At 54.3% G+C, this 21,335-nt stretch overlaps 5 protein-coding genes across 5 annotated transcripts; 2 read left to right on the top strand and 3 right to left on the bottom strand.

Moving 5' to 3' along the window:
- Positions 1–31: 31 nt before the first annotated feature.
- MRS44_016937 (uncharacterized protein) lies at positions 32–298 on the top strand (the record flags this gene model as incomplete). The annotated part of the gene is made up of 1 exon (XM_065617488.1): positions 32–298. The coding sequence occupies one exon, from the start codon at positions 32–34 to the stop codon at positions 296–298; it is 267 nt and encodes an 88-aa protein (XP_065473560.1).
- Positions 299–2,191: 1,893 nt separating this feature from the next.
- On the bottom strand, positions 2,192–2,944 carry MRS44_016936 (uncharacterized protein; the record flags this gene model as incomplete). The annotated part of the gene is made up of 1 exon (XM_065617487.1): positions 2,192–2,944. One exon carries the CDS (start codon positions 2,942–2,944, stop codon positions 2,192–2,194), a length of 753 nt encoding a protein of 250 aa, XP_065473559.1.
- A 2,026-nt stretch (positions 2,945–4,970) lies between these two features.
- MRS44_016935 (uncharacterized protein) lies at positions 4,971–14,101 on the bottom strand (the record flags this gene model as incomplete). Its single annotated transcript, XM_046273041.2, has 3 exons — positions 4,971–10,970; positions 11,047–11,298; positions 11,351–14,101. The coding sequence occupies 3 exons, from the start codon at positions 14,099–14,101 to the stop codon at positions 4,971–4,973; spliced, it is 9,003 nt and encodes a 3,000-aa protein (XP_046127274.2).
- A 523-nt stretch (positions 14,102–14,624) lies between these two features.
- Positions 14,625–14,843, bottom strand: MRS44_016934 (uncharacterized protein; the record flags this gene model as incomplete). Its single annotated transcript, XM_065617486.1, has 1 exon — positions 14,625–14,843. One exon carries the CDS (start codon positions 14,841–14,843, stop codon positions 14,625–14,627), a length of 219 nt encoding a protein of 72 aa, XP_065473558.1.
- A 644-nt stretch (positions 14,844–15,487) lies between these two features.
- MRS44_016933 (uncharacterized protein) lies at positions 15,488–20,431 on the top strand (the record flags this gene model as incomplete). The annotated part of the gene is made up of 4 exons (XM_065617485.1): positions 15,488–15,972; positions 16,038–17,258; positions 17,405–20,225; positions 20,279–20,431. The coding sequence occupies 4 exons, from the start codon at positions 15,488–15,490 to the stop codon at positions 20,429–20,431; spliced, it is 4,680 nt and encodes a 1,559-aa protein (XP_065473557.1).
- Positions 20,432–21,335: the final 904 nt, after the last annotated feature.

Genomic DNA, 21,335 nt, shown 5'->3' with positions numbered 1-21,335 from the left:
ATTAAATGAGATAAAGATGATGCAGCACATAATGTACCTAGTAGGTCAATTACAACTGGCAAGAGATGATATCCGCGATGGTTTAGACGCCGCAGACTGTGAGTCTGGTGGCGAGGAATGCCATGAGTGGCGCGACGACTGCGACTCCAACTCCGACTCCAACTCCGACTCGGATGGTATAGAGAGTGGCGAAGATTTCGGCGAGGACACAGATGTAGAGACCGATGAGGATACCGATTCCGAAGAAGACGAGGGAATAGAAATAGATCAACAGACAAGTTACGATAGATCTATCTGACTTTTGTCTCCCGTCCGGTTATTGGCTGCGATTATCCGAGGCCTTGTTCCAACTTTCCATGATGTTTTGGACGCATCAAGACCCCGCTGGAAATATGTCATCTTCGGCCATCGTTTACTATACGGCAGTCATGGGGATACAATGGTGCTCCCTCGTCTACAACTCGGCGCATAACTCTACATCTGGATTAGCAGCATTGATTTGGGTTGGCCGGCTCTTATTCCTTGAATATGCTTTACCGGTCTATAGTTATACTACTCCCGCCTATATATGGCTATCCCGGGATCGGTATTTATCGCAGCCTGACCGCCTCGGTGTAATTCGAAAGAAGTACCTCATTCGAGGGTGCTATACTCCGTTCGGGGAGATCGTCGAGCCCAAAGCATTTGCCAAGTCTATTGTTAAAGGGGAAGGTATCCCGGGAAACCTTCGTGCCAGCTGGGGACGGTGGTCACAAAAACGTTCCCTGTCTTGTAGCCTCGACTGATCTTGAATTTTTTCTGCAAGCCGCTACCTACAGCAAACATAGTCACGTATCGCCCTAAAGGCCAATCGACCGTATATGGAGGAGGGTCTCTCGACAAGAGTTTAGCCAAGCTCTCAACGTCATTCCTATCGATCCGTTTAAACCAGCCTTTTAACCCTCTCGGTCAGAAGAGTACGTACTGTCCCGAGATGTTCCATCGGATCGTCGAGACAGATCATGGCTAGGTGAACGTGTCCTGAGCCGGGGACACATCTAAACTCAACTACTAACATAGCTTTTATGTCGCCAGATCAAAAATCATCGATTTCCAAGCCAAAGTAGAAACTCCTAACTAAATCTGAAAAACCCTCTCGAGCCTCGAGAAATGTCCTCAAACCATGAGGGCATTGTCGCCTCCTCTAAATTGCCGTCCTTGGGATAAATGCCCCTGAGCTCCTTGTGGCGCAAAGGGCTTTTGTTGTCGGTTCCCTGACTGGGCGAACCGATAATCCCTCAAGATTGTTATCCTCAGTGTGAATCCAGTAACTGTGGAAACTACTGACGTAAACAATTTCATCTGTTGGAATCATATCGCCGTTGGAATCTGGGAGATTACATAGAGCAAAGCCACGTCGAAGCCCCCTCAATCTCGCCAACTTCACAGCATACGCCAGATTTATCGCTCGCTGCAGCCTGATGACCGTAACAATTGGGCCCTCGACCATTTTCCCACCTTTCACTTGATAGTCAACTAGAACAACGAACCTCTGTGCTGCCTGGGCACGAGCAGCTAACTCCAGGATAAATACGTGGCCACCCTTTTTCCATCCCGAGCTTTTGGAGAACCCACCAAAAACGACAGGAAAATGGCGACGTCCAGGCTGCGTTTGAACAGGATATGTGAATGTTGTGACGTAATCCTTCCAGACGGTTGAGCAAAGGCTCAACCCGTCACTGTTGGGGTTCGCATCCGCGGCTTGCACGTGTCTGATGAAGCAAACGGGCTCTGGCTCGGCTTCCGTAATAAAAGTTGATGGAACCCAAAAGGGATTCGAGAACCTGATACATTCATTCTCTATATCCGACCGTAAGTAGGTCAATTCAGGGAACAAAATAGGAAGTATTAAGGACTTCGACCATTTAGAGCGTTGGTCTCCTTCGGTCATTAAAACAGCGTATGCGAGGGCCTGTTCGTTCGGATCTCTCCGGATCCTCATTGTCGCTTGGAGGCCTCGTGGTATCATTGTTGGATTAAAAGCCTCATAGCGAAAGCGGGTGCTCTTTAGGTTCACTAGATCCGAGTACTTGTGAAATTGAGCAGGTGACCTGGCTAGGCCATTAGGCGCGAATCCTGCCTCAGCTTCCGTAGAACTCCACGCTAGAATGGAGGCATCCTCATCGACCTTGATAATTTCCTCTTGCAGACGCTAGAATGCTCGCTCTCCCTTGCCGTAGAGCATCGGCATGTTGATATCGAAGAGCCCGAGGAGCGAATAGGCTCGATCCTCGATTAGAGTGGTCTGCCGGTTTGCGGCCCAGGACATACGCCTCGCAATTCGAAACGGCCAGAACCTTGGACCATATCCTCCCACATCTCTAACGGCCTCTCGGACGTCTATGCCTGTAATTGTGTTGATGACTTTATATAAGTCACTGGCGGTGCCACACCTCTTCCAACTCTGGTCAAAAAATACCACACTCCGTGGGGCTAGGAGTTCTTGGAGTGTCCAACCCCGAGTAAACCATCGAGACGCCTTGAAGGACTTGATCCATCCTGCTGCAAACAGGCCTCTGTCAAGTGGGCTGCCGCTGTGAGTAGGGATAGATACGTCGTAGAGGTAGGCATAGCAGACCCTGGAGCTCTCATACCACTGAAACATAGAGTTAATGGCTTCTTGGAGTTCGGCGCTGCTGGATTTATCGATGCAGCAGGTGTCAGCCCATACATACTCATAACCATCCTTTAATGCCTGGCGACTGAAGTTGTAGATTTTGCGGTAGCCTTGCTTTTCCTGAATATGCCTCGTTCCTGGCGCCATGTTGCCATGCTCGACTACGCTGCTCATATCCTGGTGCGAGAGCTCATCCTGCTCCCAGCAGTGGGATAGTATCGCATACACAGGAACATCGTCGCTGCTAAACTCTTCAAACTTAAGAGTCTCTGCTCTCAGGAGACGCATTATGCCTCAGCTGTAAAGGGTGATTTATGAATAAGGCCAAGTATTACTATTGGGGCTGCTGGTCTGGTTCCAAAGACGCGGGCCCATCTCCATGAAGTGCCGGAGCGTGGACAAAAGTATCTAGATGCGAAAATCAGCCAGGCGAAAAATCATCTAAAAATAAGTATAACTTACAGAAGGCTCTTATATGTTATGCAGTGTTGGTCGGACGTATAGATATTATGAGGAAAAGAGTTGAAGAGGATACAAAGAGCCAGTGATCGGGGAAGCAAGTCGGAAGTGTCAGCAAGGAGGATTGCCTCAGTTTAGACAAGCGTTTTGGGCAGCAATCAGGTCTCAACTCCTCGATATAGTGATAGTGTACTTCATACCGCTTCGCACAGTATGATACTGTCTACAAGGATCTTAGTGATCTAGGAATTCCCCGTAAGCGAATGACACATACGAAGCAAATGTTCTAGTTCTAATTTACACCTTAATGGCGAAGCTTTTTTTTTTTCCTTCCCTACGCTTTTCATTTCTTAGAATGGCTTTTGACCTAATCGCATTGGATCATGGGAAGCGGGGCCGACTTCTTGTTTCAGTCTTGTCACGTGTCGTTGTCCCGCCAAAAGCATCTTTGTCAGACAATTGGCTCCACAGGGATCATTGATGGCACCAGTCAATTGATGAGAATTATCTAAGGAGCAATTGTACTATACAAAAGAGAATGACGTTGCTGTCTTATATAGAAGACGGAAATCCGTGTGGAACGGAAATTCCGAGTGGAATTCCGGAAATAATCCGGTGGGCTATGCCGTGTGTGCGACAGGCTGATATGCGACAATGAGCTTACAGTCACGTGCTCCCATCTGCGTCCTGTCAGACAGTACGTGTATTCGGTCCATTGGTTGAATCAGTGTATTCGTGTTGTGTTCGTGTTCTGGTTCAGTATCTGCCCCTGAAGGACCTGCTTTTCATCTTAAGATCCTTGACCCACACGTGACACCCCACATATTCAACAGTTCCAAGTCACGGAACCCCTGTAGAAATTCCAGTTCTATGATTGGTTCAAAACCAGGAACGGGCCCCGTTCCTGACTAGAATGCTTGAGTAGAATGATTTGTATGATGTTTTTGGTGGGAATGATTGATGATGCATCGTCAGGTTCCCCGCATGTACCTAAAATACTTACGTCACCCCTTGCACTTTAGAGCGGTGGTGCAAGGGGTACAATCAGCCGAAGGCTGAGAGTCCGCGGGGCCAAGCAATTATCTACAACCATTACATTATTTACGCACTGGAGCAATTTTTGTAACATTTCTTCTTGTCGCCAGCAGAATCACCTAGAATTATGCAGAACCGTGGTCTGTCTTGTAGGGATTCCGTGTAAGAACCTGTCGTCTCCGACGTCTCTCAGCTAAGGCTAGGTTTCTCAGCGTCAAGGTCGCGTCTCTGGATCTAGAATACTTTATTTAGTTAGCATTAATCTTACAGAGTGGGGAGACAGAGCTGACATGAGAATTATTCTTATTACGACAATCAAGGCAATTCTTCGTGTTCCCAGCAGATTTCCTTTTACTAACGAAATCGCCCGCCGGTCTCTCCTCGCCACAGCGGGCACAGGCAATAGGAATAATGTCTATTATATAGGTCCCGGGAAGTAGATTTAGGACCCATTACCTAACGAAAAGAAGACACGCAGAAGCGTTGAAGCGGACGAAATGGCTGTCTTCAACCAAGTGTAACGTAAATAAATCATCTTCTGAGTAAATAAACGGCGAGATGGTGCAAAGGGGCTTGGACCTACTTCTCTGGAGCCATCAGCTAATTGCCGAACGATTTGCGGCTGGCAATACAAAGCTTAGGCCAATCAGAGCCCGGGAAACTTATTACCCTTGTCTGCACCAAACCATCATTATTCTGGAAACTTATGGATTAATATGGATTAATGTAGAGTCAGCCTTCGGCTGAATAAAATTAGTACTGAAGAGGAGAGAGAACTTTAAACTGCCGGGAGAGGAACAAAGTTAAGCCAATATCCTACTTAAACCCCCTTCATAGAATACTGTGCAAAAATAAAAACATCCACCAACTCCGATGTTTTCACATCCGACAAGTCCGACACGGCCAACATGAACCCCTGGCCGAGGGTTGTGCCCGCGGCCGGGTCGTCAGAGTCCGCCGGCCCGCCTAAGAACATGCCCGCCAAAGTGTCGACAGCGTGCAGCGTCACGGTCACTGTTGTCGCTGCTGGTGTGCCCATGCCTGTCGTCACGTTCAGCACTAGCGCCCTGCCCATGTTTGTCGGGCTGCCGTCTGTCTTGGTTCTTCCGATGAAAGCCAGGCCGGCGATGGTAGCGCCGATACCAGCCGCCGTCGCAAAGTACGGAAGATTGTTCCCCTTGATAGTGAGCTCCACGGCGCCGCCACCGCTGCGCTGCTGTATGAGCTGCCACCACTGTCCCGGCCAATCTCGCCGCATGCTGTGCGCCGCCCATAGACCGTTGGCAAACATGTTGCTCCGCAGGGCATTCAGCCGCGCTAGCTGCCCCTGCTCGACCTTGTCGCGTAGCGAGCTCCCGCCCTCACGCGCAGTGTACGCCAGGTGCAGCACGACGTCGGAGATGGTAAAGTAGTCGAACTGGCGCATCTCGGTCGGCAGCTCCAGCGTGTACGTGCCCACGGCGCCCGCGCTCTCAAACGGCCTGTACCGGTCGGAGCTGCTGTCCCGGCCGACCGCGCCGCCGCCCGCCGCACCGCTCGGGGCGAACACGCCGGGGTCCGCCACGCCCGTCGAAGTCACGATTGTGTGCGTCGTGGCGCCCGCGTTGTAAACGAAGCGCGGGTCGCCGCCCGGTGGGTTCTCCGCGTACAAATCGGTGCCGGACTGCGCCAGCGTCGGGCGCACCCGGTACCGGTGGGAGACCAGCGTCAGCTTGGCCGAGACGGAGACGAGCGGACCGACGACGCAGGGGATGCTGACGGCGAGACTGCGTATGCGTCGGAGGTAGTGACCAGGGGTGTCCATGTCGAACACGGCCTCGGGCACTGAGAATGTGCACTTCCCAGTGGCGCGAAGCGTTACCAGGGCGAGCGGGTCGATCTGGTCCAGCGAGATGTTCTTGGTCAGCTCGTACTCGCGCACGTTCTTGGCCAGGTAGGCGGCCTCCATCCGCTTGATATCCGTGAGCAGCTGCTCGCCAGCCAGGAGCCCGGACTTGAGGCTATTCCAGTACCCACTCGCGATGAATGGCGGCGCCGAGAAGTCGTTCAGCGCCAGCTCGTAGGTGAGGCATCGCTCCGCCTGGCGCGCCATGTTGTAGGCGAGCTTGTACGCAGTGAAGTACGCCGCGCTGACTTGCCCGACGCACCAGTCGTAGAGCTCCTGGTTCGTATACTTGGCAATCATGTAGGTTTGTACCTGTCCTGCCGCCGCGATGTTGACGTCGTGAGCCGCAAGATCAGCCGCGGCCAGCTCTTTGCGCTTCGCTGCCACTTTCGCCTCTGCGTCAAGCTGGGCCAGCTCCCCAGTCGCCAAGTCGCCCTGGAACTTCCAATCGTCCAGGCGCTGTTGATAGGCGCCCTGCGCGGCCGTGATGGCGCTCGCCTTGTCCAGGATGCGCGCCCCCGTGGCCAGCGCGTCAGCGAGCGTTGACAGGCCGCTGCCGATGCTGCCTCCGCCGATGGTCACGGTCAGCGTCGGCGAGCCACCGAAACCGGAGGCGCCAGCCGTGACATTGGGGAGCATCTGCGTGCCGCCAGCAAAGACGTTGGCCAGCAGGACGCCGATTTCCACGGCTCCGGACGCGATGGCCAAGTCCACGGAGGCCTTCTCCCACCCGTTCATCAGCTCTTTGGACTGGTAGTACGCCTGCCGCGTAGCGATGACGTCCCGGCTCTTCGCGATGGAATCAATGGCGAGGTCGGCCTCTGCCACCGCGGCCACCTTGACCGCTCGGACTGCCTGCAAGAGGCCCACGTCCAGGCCGGCCCGCAGCCTCGCGAGGCCTTCGTCGTCTCGACGGCTCATGTAGCTCAGCAGCGACTGCCCGAGGTTAATGAGCTGCATGGTGACTTCGGTAGCCCTCTCCGTCATGTACCAGAAACGGTAAAGGGGTAGCGGCGCGGACAGCTCGCCGGCCAGGGAACCGGTGGAAGCTCCGGACGCCACGGCCCGGACTAGCGCTCCGGGATCGATCGGCGGCGCCGTGAGCGCAAGAGAGACGGGATTTCCATCGATGTCCTGGCTGTGGCGGATCTTGTTCAGCCTGTCCGCCACCAGATCCCAGTACTGCAGCATGTTATCGTTTTGCGGGATGCCAAAATAGAGCAGATGGAGGTCCGGAGGCAGCTCCGCGCCACCGTGAGGAAGGCTGCCAAGATCTGGCACCAGGTTCTCGAGGTCAATCAGTGTGTTCCCGAAAAGGTCGATCTCGAGCTCCAGCTCGTTGTAGCTCCTGATCGGGCGCTGGACCGCGGGCGGCACCACCTGCGGCTTGCGCCCTAGCAGCCTGTCCGCGACCATGTACAGCTGCGTGGCTTGGGTTATGGTCTCGCGCGTGAGCTGCCGGAAGAGCGAGTCGCCCCAGTCGATCAGGTTCTTGATGTAGCGCACCACGACGGCCACCTGGAATGCAACGGGCCTTGCGCGAGCGATGGCGTACGGCGAGTACGGGTTCGAACGCCACTGAGACAGCGACAGCGTGATCCAGTCTTTTAGATTGGTGCCGTTGGGATCGCTGGCGACGGCGTACATCAAGTTGTCTATGAGCTGCGTAGTGTAGTCGGCCACGGTTCTCTGGAAGAAGGGCTTGGTCTGCCAGTATTTCTGCTGTGTCTCGGGCACGGCGGGACCACCGCTTGCTGCGGGCGTGTCGTGGCCCTCCGGGTTGAAGATGTAGTGGAACCACCGGCGTGCCGCCTCAAACTGCTGGTCGGCGCTGAGCTTGCTGGCCACCTCGAGCGGGAGATGGAAGAACAGTTCCCAATTGTACGACGCGTATCCATCCAGCAGGTCAAACTCGAGGTTCTCCTTGGGAATGGCCGGCTGCACCAGCGCACTCGGCGTGTATGACTTCTTGAAGTCGAACGCCGTCGTGGACAGCTGCGTCATCCGATCGAACAGCGCGGGCAGCCCGTCGCTATAGAGCGTCTTTCTGAGCAAGCACATCAATGGATGGTAGAAATTGGCCAGCCGGAAGTTTGTGGTGTTTTCCCAGTACACGCTGAGCCATTCCTTCTTCACTACGGCGTAGTCTGGGTCCTGATTGACCATGTCGCGCAACTTGTCAATGCTGATCCCGGAGTTATCGTTGTACACCTTGAGATATCGCTGGACGAGTACCAGAACCTTCCCGAAGAAGTTGTAAATATCGGAAGCGGTCCTAGGATCGCCTGCCTCCTTATCCTTTGCATAGAGGCCGGGAACCACGACATAGCTTCTCGCGGCGGCGTCGTTGTAGATGAACGGCATGAAGAGCCCGGTAGAGATGGTTATGGGAAGATTGTAGACGACCCTATCATTGTCCACCATCATGTAGGTCTGCGGTGCCAGCTGTTCCGATGCCCACTCCTTCGCGTACGATTTGCGGTTGGCCAGGCCGTAGATCTGCAGGATGAGGGCGGCAAAATCTATCATCGCAATTTCAGATGGGTAAGTTACCGAGAAGCCGCCGTATGTCTTGCCTAGGATGTCCCGAGGGTCCATTACGTCCAGAAGGGTCCACATGGAGAGTGAGGACGCGCTGTTTGTGCTAAGATATCGCGCTTTCCGGTATCTCTGCGTGTAGTACTCAGTGTTCTTGAAAGAAGGCGAGACTCGATACTGAAGCTTTGAGGTTTTGCTTTTACGATCTGGTCGGTAGGGCTCTGGGTAACCTTTACAGCCGGTAAGGGCAAACGCGCCAAGGGATACCTCGCTCGGCCCGATCTCGCTGGGTGCGCTCTGAACAACTGAAATCATCTGGCCGACGCTGCCACCGAAGTCCCAGTAGCGAAGCGCGATATCGTCCGGGATGGTGTCCGGAAACCTGTCTGCGGGCTTGTATAGACCCCTGTTGTCCGGCCAATAAATCGCGTCCCTCGACACGCGGCGCGACGACCATTTGCCCGTGGTGGGATCCCGCTCGCTAACAGCAAGGTGGATGGCTAGGCGGAGGTAGATAGGTGTGCTTTCCTGGCCCTTGTTCTGTTTGAGCGCGTCAGGATCGGGAACCGGTGGCGCCCGAGACTGCTGGGACGGATCGTGCTCGAACGTGAATTGCGGCCACGCCAGGATAAGGCGGTTGTTGCGGACAAAGGTAATAAGATGATTTCCTGTGATATCGGCGCCGTCTACCTTCTCCCACGGTGTCCACAGCTGCTCTTGAATGAGCCGACGGTAATAGAAGATGACGGGATCGCCGCCTTTCGTCCTCGCGAATACGTGTTGCGTTTTCAACTCGGTCTGGTAGAACGTCGCCATGGGCTCTAGATTGGCGATGCCGTCCATACTCTCCAAGAAGGCGACCGTCGCGGTCTCTATGTTGGGATCAGTGAGCTCGGCCTTCGCGAGGGAGCCTTCGAAGTCCTCGAAAATCTGTGACTTGTCGTCGCGAAGCTCAGGCTCTATCCAGTTCTCGGGATAGAGAAACACCTTTCTGTTGACCTCCCACATCCGGTACTGCGCCATCCAGTCCCACTGCTTCCAGGCCACTACTTCTGCTGCCGAAGGGTCAGGCAGCGTCTGTTCAAGCCCCATGCGAAGGCGCTGGACAAACATCTGGACCGAAGCATGGGCCTGGATGATGCGCGAGGCGACCGCCTCGGTGCCCATTTCAACGTCCACGAGGAGCAGCTCCGTGAGGTCGTTAGGTGAGGACATGCCGGAGCCGGGCGTGGCAGGGTCTGGCTTGTTGGTGGCCAGCAGGAAGCCAACCAGGGCGTCTCTCTTTTGCAGCCGAAGACGGTCCTGAATATTCTTCAGAGCTAGGAGCCAGTCCTGGTCTGAATAACGCTGCTTCAATCCTTGACGGAGCGCGGCTACCGTGTCCGTTGAGAGATCGATCGAGGATGTGATGTTTACTGCAACGACGAAGTCGAGATTTGTTCTACGGATAAGAGCCATGGCATCCCTAAGCTTTGCAATATTCGAAGGAACCATCATCGCGGTATTAGGAAAGCTGAAATGACCGACCAAGTTGGTGAGCATATCCTCGTCCCAGGAGGTGAGTTTGGCCAGGTAGCCGACCGGGTCAGCAGGCGGCGCGGTTGGGTCACTAGGTGGCAGGGTCTGCTCGAAAAAGCCGGTCAATGTGAGTGTCTTGTCTTTATCATCGGGGTCCTTGACGGATGAGAAGTCTCTCGAGCTGAAAAGGCTAAGAACCTCAATGAGCTCAAGCAGAGACCGGAAACTGAGAGGTGATGATGAAGGCGCCAGAGGGAGGCTGTCAATCGGAAACCACCCGAGGGCCTCAGACTTGGATAGAAGCCAGCCCAATAGGTCGGGGGTGATGTTGAGCGTCTGTGCGGCGGAGCAGATCATGTTTAACAGTTGTAGTTCCTGATACTGCGTCGGAAAATTGGCCCGGGAGATTTTCCCTTGAATTAGGTCTGCGCTCAGAAGCGCCTGAATGGACGCAGTATTGTCCAAGATGCTACCCGCCATAGCGTCTGAGACGCGGAATGACTCAGTAATGACGGAACGCAAATTCGTCTCCCTTTTTGCAGCAAACAGATATTTCGAGATGCCAGTACAAACGGCTGTGATGAAGTCCTTCTGCTTTGTGGGATCCGAGGGGCTGATAGAGAGTAGGTCTAGGCTTGTCGAAATCGGTTGGAGCAGGTCCTTTCCAAGTACGGCCAGCTTGAAGTTGACAAAGCTGTCGGCACCCGCAGGCAAAGAGCCGCCCATGATGTCCTTGAATGATACTACATCCGTAGGGTTCACTCCAGGCAGCTTCGCAACTAGTCCCAACGCTGTGGCAGTTCCCTGGTCGGTGTCTCCCGACGGGTCATAGTCGGGGACCTCACTAGCCTTAGAGAGGGAATAGGCCTCCTGAAGGCTCTGCAAGATGGTTGTAAGCGCTTGATCTGACAGGTCCCGTGAGTTGACATCGTAAGACTCATGATTAACCAGATACGAGACGTCCGCAGCCGACAACCCGGCATCGATAATCTTCCGCGTGCTGACGATGAACTTCAGCAGCTCCTCGGGACTCGGCGCGATGGCTGCATTTTGCAGTGTCCGAAGGAGGAGGAGGTCCAGTATCGATATTCTCAGCTGCTTCGCCAGGAAGAACCAGGCATAGACAGTTGAGATGCTGTCGAGTGACAGGAGGGGTCTCCCTGAAGGTATACCAGCGCTTGGGCTTGCGCGGCAGCAATGCCAAGGACTTTAGCAATGTAGTCCACGTGAGTGGAGAGCTTCACCGTTGTGTTCGTTACGATATTCTCCAGTAGAAAGTCCTTCTCGATGCCACCAACTCTGGTAACATTCAGGAAGACTTTCTGGTAAGTGTCATCGGGTAATTGACCGAACAGATTCAGTATATCACCCGCCACCAGGTTATTGCCAGATACCTCAGTTAAGGCAACCGTAATGGCGTCCACAATGGAAATAAGAGCAAGAAACGGACCGTCTAGATTTCCACCACCTACGCGCGGGAGGTGTATCGCGCGATCTAGATCTTCGTATGTCCAGATGACAGGGGTATTTCTAGCAATGGCGCAAGACAAGCGGAGGAATCGGTGCAGTCTATCCAGAGCGGCGGTATCGAGACCGATGATGTCCTTCTGAGACAGGGTGCATTTCTCGTTTTGGTGGTGTATGAAAAGCTTACCAGTGGGAGCAGGCGGGTTAAGCCAGGAGGTGCAGTCCAGAAGGGAGACTAGGTCGGTGTAGGAAATTTTCGCCGTGTCGAGGAACATCTGTACGTTGTTGACGACCAGCTCAGGAGACGTTGTGTTACCAGTGTTCCAGAACGAATCCTGATCTGACCGCACCTGCACGATCAATTCGCCCTCCTTCTCCGAAACACCTAGGTGAGCTATGGCGGCCGTGTAGCTCTGACTATCTGTCAAAGGCTCCGATGAAAGAGCTCGAACTAGATCCTCGCGGTCGACGCCCATCTGCTGAAGGTAGCTCAGGCCTTCAGAGTCGGTCAGATTGAAGGGTAGATTGGGGAGGTACACGGACTGCGATATCTGGTCGTACGCGTCTTGATTTACGTAGTACGGGGCGGCAGCGAGAGAAGCTGCGTCTCCGCATGTCTGCCGAAGCTCAGCTACAGCCCACGAGCCACCACGGGGCCCGAGATGGTACTGCATGCGGACGACAGCCATCTTGTCTCGGACGATGTGAACCCGGCGGAAGATGCTGCCCGTAGGCTGCGAAATCACGGCTTGTTTTGTGAATGGCAGGTCGTGGGTGTCGTGGAGAAATGTCAGGAGCTCCGGGCTGATGATGCCTGCAGCTACGACACCACGGTAAGTGAACACGGGTGGTGAGGACACCTGGTCTTCTAGCAGTTCGCATACGAGATCGATATGTGGCAGCGTAACATTGGTGTTATCGCAGCTGAGGTCGAGATCACCGATGTCAGGGCGTCTCTCGAAGAGGGCGGTTCGAGCATCCAGCCCGCTGGCAGAGCCAGACGAGTCCACCAGGAGTCGGCCCTTGAGAAACTGCAGAACGTCCACGAGGTACGACGAGGGACTATAGACTGTCATGCAGTCACTGCAGGTGCATGGGTCACCAAGTTGGAAGAGAGTGCTCATATTGGGGAAATCCTTGGTGATGGCGTCGAGCTTCTCCTGAGAAAGGCCAGTGTTGACGCCGCCAAAGTTGAACGCGGTCCTAGAAGTCTGAAACGTTCCCACAATCATCCGCGTGGCCGCCGTTACGTTTGAAGCGCGGCTGAATAAGTTCTCAATGTCCGTCGGCCCATAGTTCGGATCTTTCTGGAGCATAGACACCAGCCGTTGCTTGCCGAGGCGGTGGATGGATGCGGCCGAATGAACGCCATTTTCGAGAAGTGTCAAGGCTTTTCCAAATTGGGGCACCAGTTTGAATACTCTCTGCGTGGCTTTTACGCTCTCTGACTCCGAGAGCATGACGGCATCTTGATCATCCTCGGTGGAGGGCGTCGGTGGAGAGACGGTGGATGCGGTCTTATCGCTCGCTGTATCGCGAAGAATTTGCTCAACGCTATCCGCGGTTAAGTCGAAGTCGGGGTGCGCTTCCAGGAAGTTCAAGACTTTCTTCAGGTCCACGGAGGGGGCGACAAACTTCTCGTCTCCCGGCGCTGTGGCAAGTTGCTTCGGGCTTGCAGCCTTGCCCTTGTTGACATGAGCCCTCAGGCTAGAAGCAAATGCGGCTGATGGATGGCGCAGCTCGAGCTCTTTTACTATGACTTCCATACCTGTTGTCCGAGCAGATCCGTCGCCCGATGTACTGGGGCTGTGCTTATCCAGAAGTAGTTCCAGCTCGGTGGCTGTCAAGCGAGCCAACTGCTGGGCCGTTTTGGAGGAGGCAGTTGCCAGGTCGTCGACGGACCTTATCTCGACTTTTGCCGAGCTGCTGCTCCCATCCTCTGTAGCGGTCGTCGAAGAGTTCTCTGGATCTACTGTCGTGGCCACGGCAAGCGCAGACTTAGAGGGTGACATTGCTTTTCCCAGGTCCAGGATGACCGTCATCAAGTCTCCGGAGTTGTAGTCGCCGCTCTCAAGAGCCTCCTTGAGGCAGTTGGCAGCACCGCTTTGCAGAAACTTGTCAATAAGGATCCAGACCGTGTCTTCAAGGGTCGGCTGTTTCTGCAATATTGCCTCCACGATCTCCCTCAGTCGTTTAGCAGCAGCCAAAATGCTCTTCATATTACCGACGACAGTTTTAGGGACAATGCCGGCATTGGCTGCGGCCATGAGGGACGACTGGATGGTTTGAAGGTCGAGAAGCGCAATCTTGTACATGAGCGGCTGCACCGGGGACGATAAATCAACGTCGGACAGCCCGACGTTAGACGCATCCCGGGGAGAGAAGCTCTGCACAGCCGACGTGGATATCAAGGCGTGAAAGTACTCCGGCGGAAGGTCTACTTTACGCGACGTCGTCGTCAGTGTCGCCTCAGAGAGGCGGCAGGCCATGACGACGCTGACCACGGACGGCGACAAGTTGGACAGACTGAGCAACTTGATCATGGTGGAGACGTCACGGAATTCCTAACTATACATCAACGCGAGTTCGGGGGCGAACTTATGAAAATCACCATACTGGGGGAAAATGCGCTATTGAAGACAGGGGGGCGAACTCATGATAAATAGAGGGGGGTGAACTCTTGAAAACTATAAGAGAAAAAAATATAAAAAAGAGAGGGATCTAAAGATAACTTATATGCAATACTATATATATGATTATAAGGTATTATATCTTAAATTGCTTAAGCAGTAAGTGATTTAAGTTATGCTGGAGTTTTTGATGTGGTTGAAAGAGAGGGGAGAATCAGAGGGCAGCATGTAATATTATTGGGTGAATTACGTGGTCTGTGCGCAGCAGCACATCACAGAGGCAAGTCGCCCAGCTTGTCAGTAAAATACTAATAGTAGGAGAGAGAGACTACATAGCAGATAGCAGAAGCTATGCGCAGGCAAGAGGCAATTTAGTGATAAAGTCAAACGTGGCACGCGTGCAGCAGGAGGGTAACAGCAGCGTTGAATTTCGTTGTCAAGTAGTAGCTATAATGCCAGATCCAGCGCAGTTGCATCCAGTTTGCAGGGTGAAGAAGAAAGGCGACGTTGAAAGGCCGGGCCGCAGGGGGAAGCCGATGCTGATGTAGACGATGGCATAGAAGCCCGGAAAGCCGAGGCCGAAGCGCAGAGTGAGAGTGCCGTGGTCAAAGGTGGCGGCCACGGCGAGAGGGCCGATAGGTACAAGGGCAGGCATTTCGACAGACGACTTGAGCAGAAGTTAGCGCTAATTGCCGCATAGTAGACAAGAGGTTATTACCCGTTGCAAGAGAGTTGATGTTGGATCGAAAGGGGTGACTATGGAGACGGGTGAAATGGATTATGGTTGAGGTTGCTAGTATTAAGCCGGGCTGGTCGATGTGAGTATGACGATGAGGGAGGGAAGAAGAAGAAGGCAAGAGGTGAGAGATAAGAGAAGTTTTTATAGGCGACATGTGAACAAAGAGTCATGCGAACAAAAAATATGCCATCAAGAGAGATGCAATCAAGAGATACGCGATCAAGAGATATATAACCGAGCGATATGCGACCAAGGGGTAATATACTAGAAAGCATAAGGCAGAAATATAGTCAAGTTTACTATAAAGAAGCTTTATTAATATATAACTATATGCTATATTTAATAGGTGATTAGTAGGCTTAGTATAGGTAGTAAGCATGGTTCTATAGCAACCAGCAAAAGCAACTTCAAGTCGAGTTTCATAAACGCCACAAATATATAAACCCAAATAAAAAATAAGACCAGCTTCCATTTTATTCTTACCCCATAAAACATTATATCTACAGTTTATAACATATCAACACGGCAATCATTTACTTAGGAGCCAGCTATAAGACACCATGACGAACCAGCAAGGCAACTTAGGCAGCTCTATGCCCAGCATCCGGCCATTTATCTACTTGGACGAGTACCCGTTCGTCATCTGTAAGAGTTGCAGCATTGGCATCATCGCCAGCGAGGTTATGAACCATCTGAAGTCCAAGCATTCGCAGATTGATCGCAAGGACCGGAAGAGGATCAATGCAGCCATCATGACGATGGACGGTGTTGCCAAGGATCAGGCCGAGTTACGCTGTTGGGCTCTGCCGCCGCCCACGACCGGCCCGATTGTATATATCAAGCCGCCAAAGAACGACGGCTTAGGTTGCCAACATTGCCCATACGTCGTCCGAGATACAGTTCAGATAAGGAAGCATTATCGGGAGCAGCATGGTTTAACCAATGGCCCAAAGAGGACCGGCAGCACGCGGCGGGGTACTCGGCGAGAGCAGGATCCCGTGCCATGGAGGGTTGGGGTTCAGTGCCAACGGATTTGTCATTGGGGGTACGGCAACCGATGGTTCGAAGTTGGCCGGGTCGACGAGGGGGGCACGAAGACCATCATGACAGTCAAGGTCACGATGAGAACCCGGCCGCCGACATAGATCGAATGTACCACGAAGATACGCAGGCATTCACCACAGAGGCCAGAGAGGACATCCAGGGCATACACGACAAGTGGGAGGCCAACAGCTGGATAATGCGATGCGGTTGGGCCCACCATCTCGAAGGCATCAACCCCGACCATATGCTCGAGGTCATGCAGCCGATCCGACCCGACGAGCCCGTGCTGCAGAAGATGTGGGAGGTTTTCGAACGCGTGCTGGACAGTGCGTACGCCGCTGCGAGTCGTTGTCATCCCGGCACGGCCGAGTTGTTTGAGGTCCAGCGCAAGGAAGGTTCCATCACGACGAACGACCCGTTCCAGGGGCTGATGGAGCCAGACGCGTGGCAGCGTTACAAGGCGTGGTGGATGACGTTGATGATCATCTGGCGGCGGCTAGAGGGCCCGGGTTGGAGTGTTGCCGGCGACGAGGAGGAAGGCGACGAGGAGCAGCAGCAGCAGCAGCAGCAGCAGCAGCAGCAGCAGCAGCAGCAGCAGCAGCAGCGTGGTCCGTTCAGTGACGGAGAGAGCGACGGCGGCAGCAGTAACCACAGTCGCAGGTCCAGCGAGACGCCATCCGTCGAGCGAAAGAGGCCACCATACCGCATGACCATCCGGCAGGAGGAGCTGTGGAAGGAGTTCAGCCGAGCCGTGACGTACGCCACTAGGCACGGGGTTCAGCCCACGGGACAGTACAGCGATGCCCAGCTGCAGCGTGGCTGTCTCGATTTGGTTGTGCAGTTTCTCGATCATCCGTTCAAGACCGGCAACCACTACGAGAATATTATTATTAGTGCGTTGGCCGTCATGGGGATAGACCGAGAGGGTCGTGGCTGGGTGCCGGTGGGGAAGTACACGCCGATATACTCGGCCGTCATCAAGGTGGCCAGGTATCTGGTGCTGTACCAATCCATGCTGGAGCGGGAGGCGCAGGTGACACAGCTGCGGCAGTACATGACTGCCCGCCAGGCGAGGGAGGAGGCCGAGGGACTGTTCAGGATCGTGCGGCACAAGATGTTGCAGTTCATGATCCGGACTCCAGAGGGGGTAGCCGCTGACCCGACACCGATGAATTGGATCTTGAACACGCGCGCATACGGCATGCACATCCACTTCACGACTCCGGGCAGAGAGACGATCGACTGGAGGGGTGATCAGATCATCCACGGCAGCATCAAGTTCAGGATGTATGAGATATCGGACATGCTGCACAATTTGCTGTTGCACACGCGGCAGACATTGGCCCAGCTGGTCGTGGGCAAGGTGGGGTGCCAGAGGAAGATGCAGGGCAGGGCAAGGACGAGAGAGCTGAGGCAGGTGACGGCAGGTGAAGGGGGGAGCATGAGGTGATGGGAGGAGGAGGAGAGTATGATGTGATGGCTGAAGAGGAGGGTGAAGGTTTACCCCGGTCACTGCCGCGCATACCATGGTCGAGGATAGAGGACCGGCACGGCGAGACCATGCTAGATCATTCATTCTTGAGCAACGAGGATAACGCGGATTGGGTCAGGCGAGGGGAGGGTTGGGTCAAGGACCAGATCAAGGGTTCGCCGGCCGCCCGGGAGGCGTGGACGACCATGTCGGAAGCCGGCCAGAGCGTATACCGAGAAGCTGCAGTGCGCGAGTATGGACGGCTGGTCGAGCAGTTCCGGGGGCAGTTGCTGATGCTGATGCATATGCTCGGGGGCCAGCCGGCACGGTCAACCGAGCTCATGGGGATCCGGATGTGGAACACGGCCAACGGCGGCGTCAGGAACATATTCATCCACGAGGGGATGGTGTGCTTCGTGACCATGTACCACAAGGGCTACCGCAGGTCGGGCACCGTCAAGGTCATCCACCGGTACTTGCCACGCGAGGTCGGAGAGCTGCTGGTGTGGTATATGTGGCTGGTGCTGCCGTGGTGGCAGGCGGTGCAGGGCAGGGTGAAGCAGCAGCGCCGGCGGAGTGCGTTCTTGTGGGCCGACCAAGTGGTCAGTGAAGACGGGCGGAAGGATAAGAAGCGGGTGTGGAATGTGAAGAGGGTGAACCGAGAGCCCGGGGGGTTAACGGTGGAGGAGGAGGAGAGCGAGAACGAGATGATGATGGAGGAGGAGGCCGCATTCATGGACTGGTTCAGCGAGCGCAAGTGGGGGAACGACCGTGCCCGACGGGTGATACAGCGCTACAGCTCACAGTTCTCCGGCCAAGAGCTCAACATCAGTGGCTGGCGGCACATCGCGATCGGCATCAGCAACCGGTACTTCAACAAGGCGTTCAAGCCGGACGGGGACGAATGGTTTGACGACAACAACGATGAGGGCAGTGGCTTTGCCGACAGCATGTATGATATGCAGGCCGGGCACGGGTCACACATCGCCGGGTTGGCATACGCGAGGTTGTACGGGCAGGGAGATCTGGGGACGATGAAGCGGCGGGAGGGGTTCCGGATGATCAGCATGCAGTGGCACCGGTTCTTCGGCTTCGGGGCGGAGGACCGGACGGAGTTGGGCATCGGGGATAAGCGGGGCCGATACGCCATCGACGACGAGCGGGACGGCATGCGGCGGAGGCGCTTCGACCGGCTGCACCGGGCCGACATGCGGGGGCAGCTCAAGCAGATGATGGGACCGGGGGCCGAGTTCAGGGGGTTACAGGAGGCGGTGATCCACGCCGTCACCCGTGGTTACTGGCCCATCGTGCAGGTGACGCCGACGGGGGGTGGCAAGAGCTTGACGTTCATGCTCCCGGCGTACTGCACGCCGGATGGGGTGACGGTGGTGGTGTCGCCGCTGGTGTCGCTGCAGGATGACATGGTGTCGAGGTGTATGAGGTCGGGCATCGACGCGTACGTGTGGAAGAGCCGCGGTGTCGTCCAGCGAGCGGCGGCGTTGGTGTTTATCACGCCCGAGTCGGCCGTCACCAAGGGGTTCCGGACGTTTGTGGAGCGAATGCACGGGCAGCACAAGCTTGACCGGGTCGTCGTGGACGAGTGTCACACGGTGTTGCGGTGCAGCAAGAAGTTCCGGCCAAAGATAAAGCGACTAGGCCAGACGCTCCGTGACTTTGGCGTGCCCGTGATATGCTTGACGGCAACGTTGAAGCCGACGGACGAGAGTGCGTTGTTCAAAGCGATGGAGTTCACGCTGGATCGGGTGCACATATTCAGGGAGCGAACAACGCGGCGAAACATACGGTATAGCGTCGACGTCGTGGAGGGCAAGGAGCAGGAGACGAGGAGGAACTCGATGAATACCGGCCGCAGGAGGATGATAAAGAGCAGCGGCGGCGGTGGTGGTGGTAGTAGTGTTGTTGTCAGGGTTAACCGGGAGGGCGAGGAGGAAGGAGGGGATGGGGATGATGGTGAAGACGAAGAGGCAGTGGAGCGTGCGTGCGAGATTGTCCGGCAGTGGACAGAGGCACACGGCGAGGGCAAGGTGATTGTGTACGGGGGAACCATCCGGCGAGTGCAAATGGTTTCAGAGAGGCTGGGTTGCATAGCGTACTGGCGCGGAGCCGGTGACTCGGCAGAGAAGGCTCGGCGGTTGCAGGAGTGGATGAGCAGCAGCGGGGGTGAGGAGGGATGGATCACGGCGACGAATGCGTTGGGGTTGGGCATCGACGATGGCAAGGTGCGATTAGTCGTGCACGTGGGGATGCCGCGGACGCTGGAGAACTTTGTGCAGGAGAGTGGACGAGGAGGGCGAGACGGGCAGAGGAGCGAGTCAGTGGTGGTCATACGGCGGGCGTGGCTCGAGCAGGAGGCAGAGAAGAAGAGGTGGGAACAGCAGCGGCAGGGGAAGAAGGACGAGTGGGAGTGGGATAGGGATGCGGTCGAGTTCGTCGAGGGCAAGTGTTGTCGACGAGAAGTGCTTGATCGGGAGATGGATGGCAATATTGACAGGTTTGGGTGCGTGGATGAGGAGGAGATGTGTGATATATGCGAGGCGGAGCAGGTGGAAAGAGAGATCGCGGATCGTCGCGACATGATGGGGATCACGGACGTTGACGAGGGGTCAAGTGCAGAGGCAGAGGCAGAGGCAGCGCTGGATTATGAGAGGAGTCAGCGGTTGGTGCAGCAGCGAGAGGTGGAGAGGAGGTCAAAGGCAATGCGGGAGGCAGGGGAGGTCATCATGTTCGAGAACATGCTGGCAGATTGGAGTGGAAGCTGCAGTGTATGCAGGTGCGAGGGTGTAGAGGATGTGTATCATGAGATGGAGGCATGTAGATGGAAGGGGTCAGAGGAGTGGCGGAAGGTGAGGGCGAGCATAACGCGGGCAGAGGAGGCGATGATGGAGTTGAAGCGATTCGCGGATTACTCGGCGTGTTTCAACTGCGGGTTACCACAAGATATATGCGAGCAGTGGGAAGCGGCGGGTGATGATGAGAGGTTATTTAGGAGGGCAAGGGGCAAGACATGTCAGTATAAGGGGGTATTATTTGAGATCATGGCAGTGCAGTGGGTGCGGGATATAGACTGGTGGTTAAGGGAGGTAGGGCGGAAGATAGGTGAGGTGATTGATGAGGTAGATAGCGAGCAGATGGGTAGATTATTCGAGTGGTTGGGGGAGTTGATTGAATGGGGTGGAGGCATAGGCGGCGGGATTCAAGCAAGTAGGGTATGTCAAGTAGTAGTGAGTTTGGAGAGGCAGTGGCAAGAGAAGGAGGGATAAGAAGCTAAGAGGTAAATAAGGAAATATAAATAAGAGAGTTTTTTAAAAGAAATATATATAATTAGATAGTAAGGGCAATAAAAGAAAAAATAAAAAGGTTTTATATAAAAGGGGTTAAATAAATAAATTAATAAATATAATAAAGGAATAGTTATATAAAACATAAATAAAATAGAAAAATTAAATAAAAATAAAAATAAAAATAAAAATAAAAATAAAAATAAAAATAAAAATAAAAATAAAAATAAAAATAAAAGAATAATTATAAATATAAGTAGAGAGATAGATTTAAGAATAAAATTAGGGTAAGGGTTTAAAGAGAAGGATAGGGGAGTAGTTTATGAATATAGTTAGGGGGGAGTGAGGTCCAGATACGGCCATAGAGAGCCGAGGCAAGGGATAGAGGTGAAATACCGAGTTTCGAGAGTGAGGTGGTTTTAAACGGAGGGGCGACGGCCGAGGGGTTGCGGTCGAGATGTCGAAAGTCCGAGCGTAGGCAATGGTTTCGGTCGGTGGTGGAGGGAGAAAGGAAGAATTGAGGTGAGAGTTTGAGAAGAGAGGGGAGGCGGATTTATAGACGAGATGCAACCAAAGAGGCATGCGACTAAGAGA

The sequence above is a fragment of the Fusarium solani genome (assembly GCF_023522795.1).
Source record: "Fusarium solani strain SB1 chromosome Unknown bctg00000013, whole genome shotgun sequence".
Taxonomy (NCBI): Eukaryota; Fungi; Ascomycota; class Sordariomycetes; order Hypocreales; family Nectriaceae; genus Fusarium; species Fusarium solani.
Note: the sequence above shows the minus strand (reverse complement) of the source record. Positions and strands in the feature narration are given on the sequence as shown.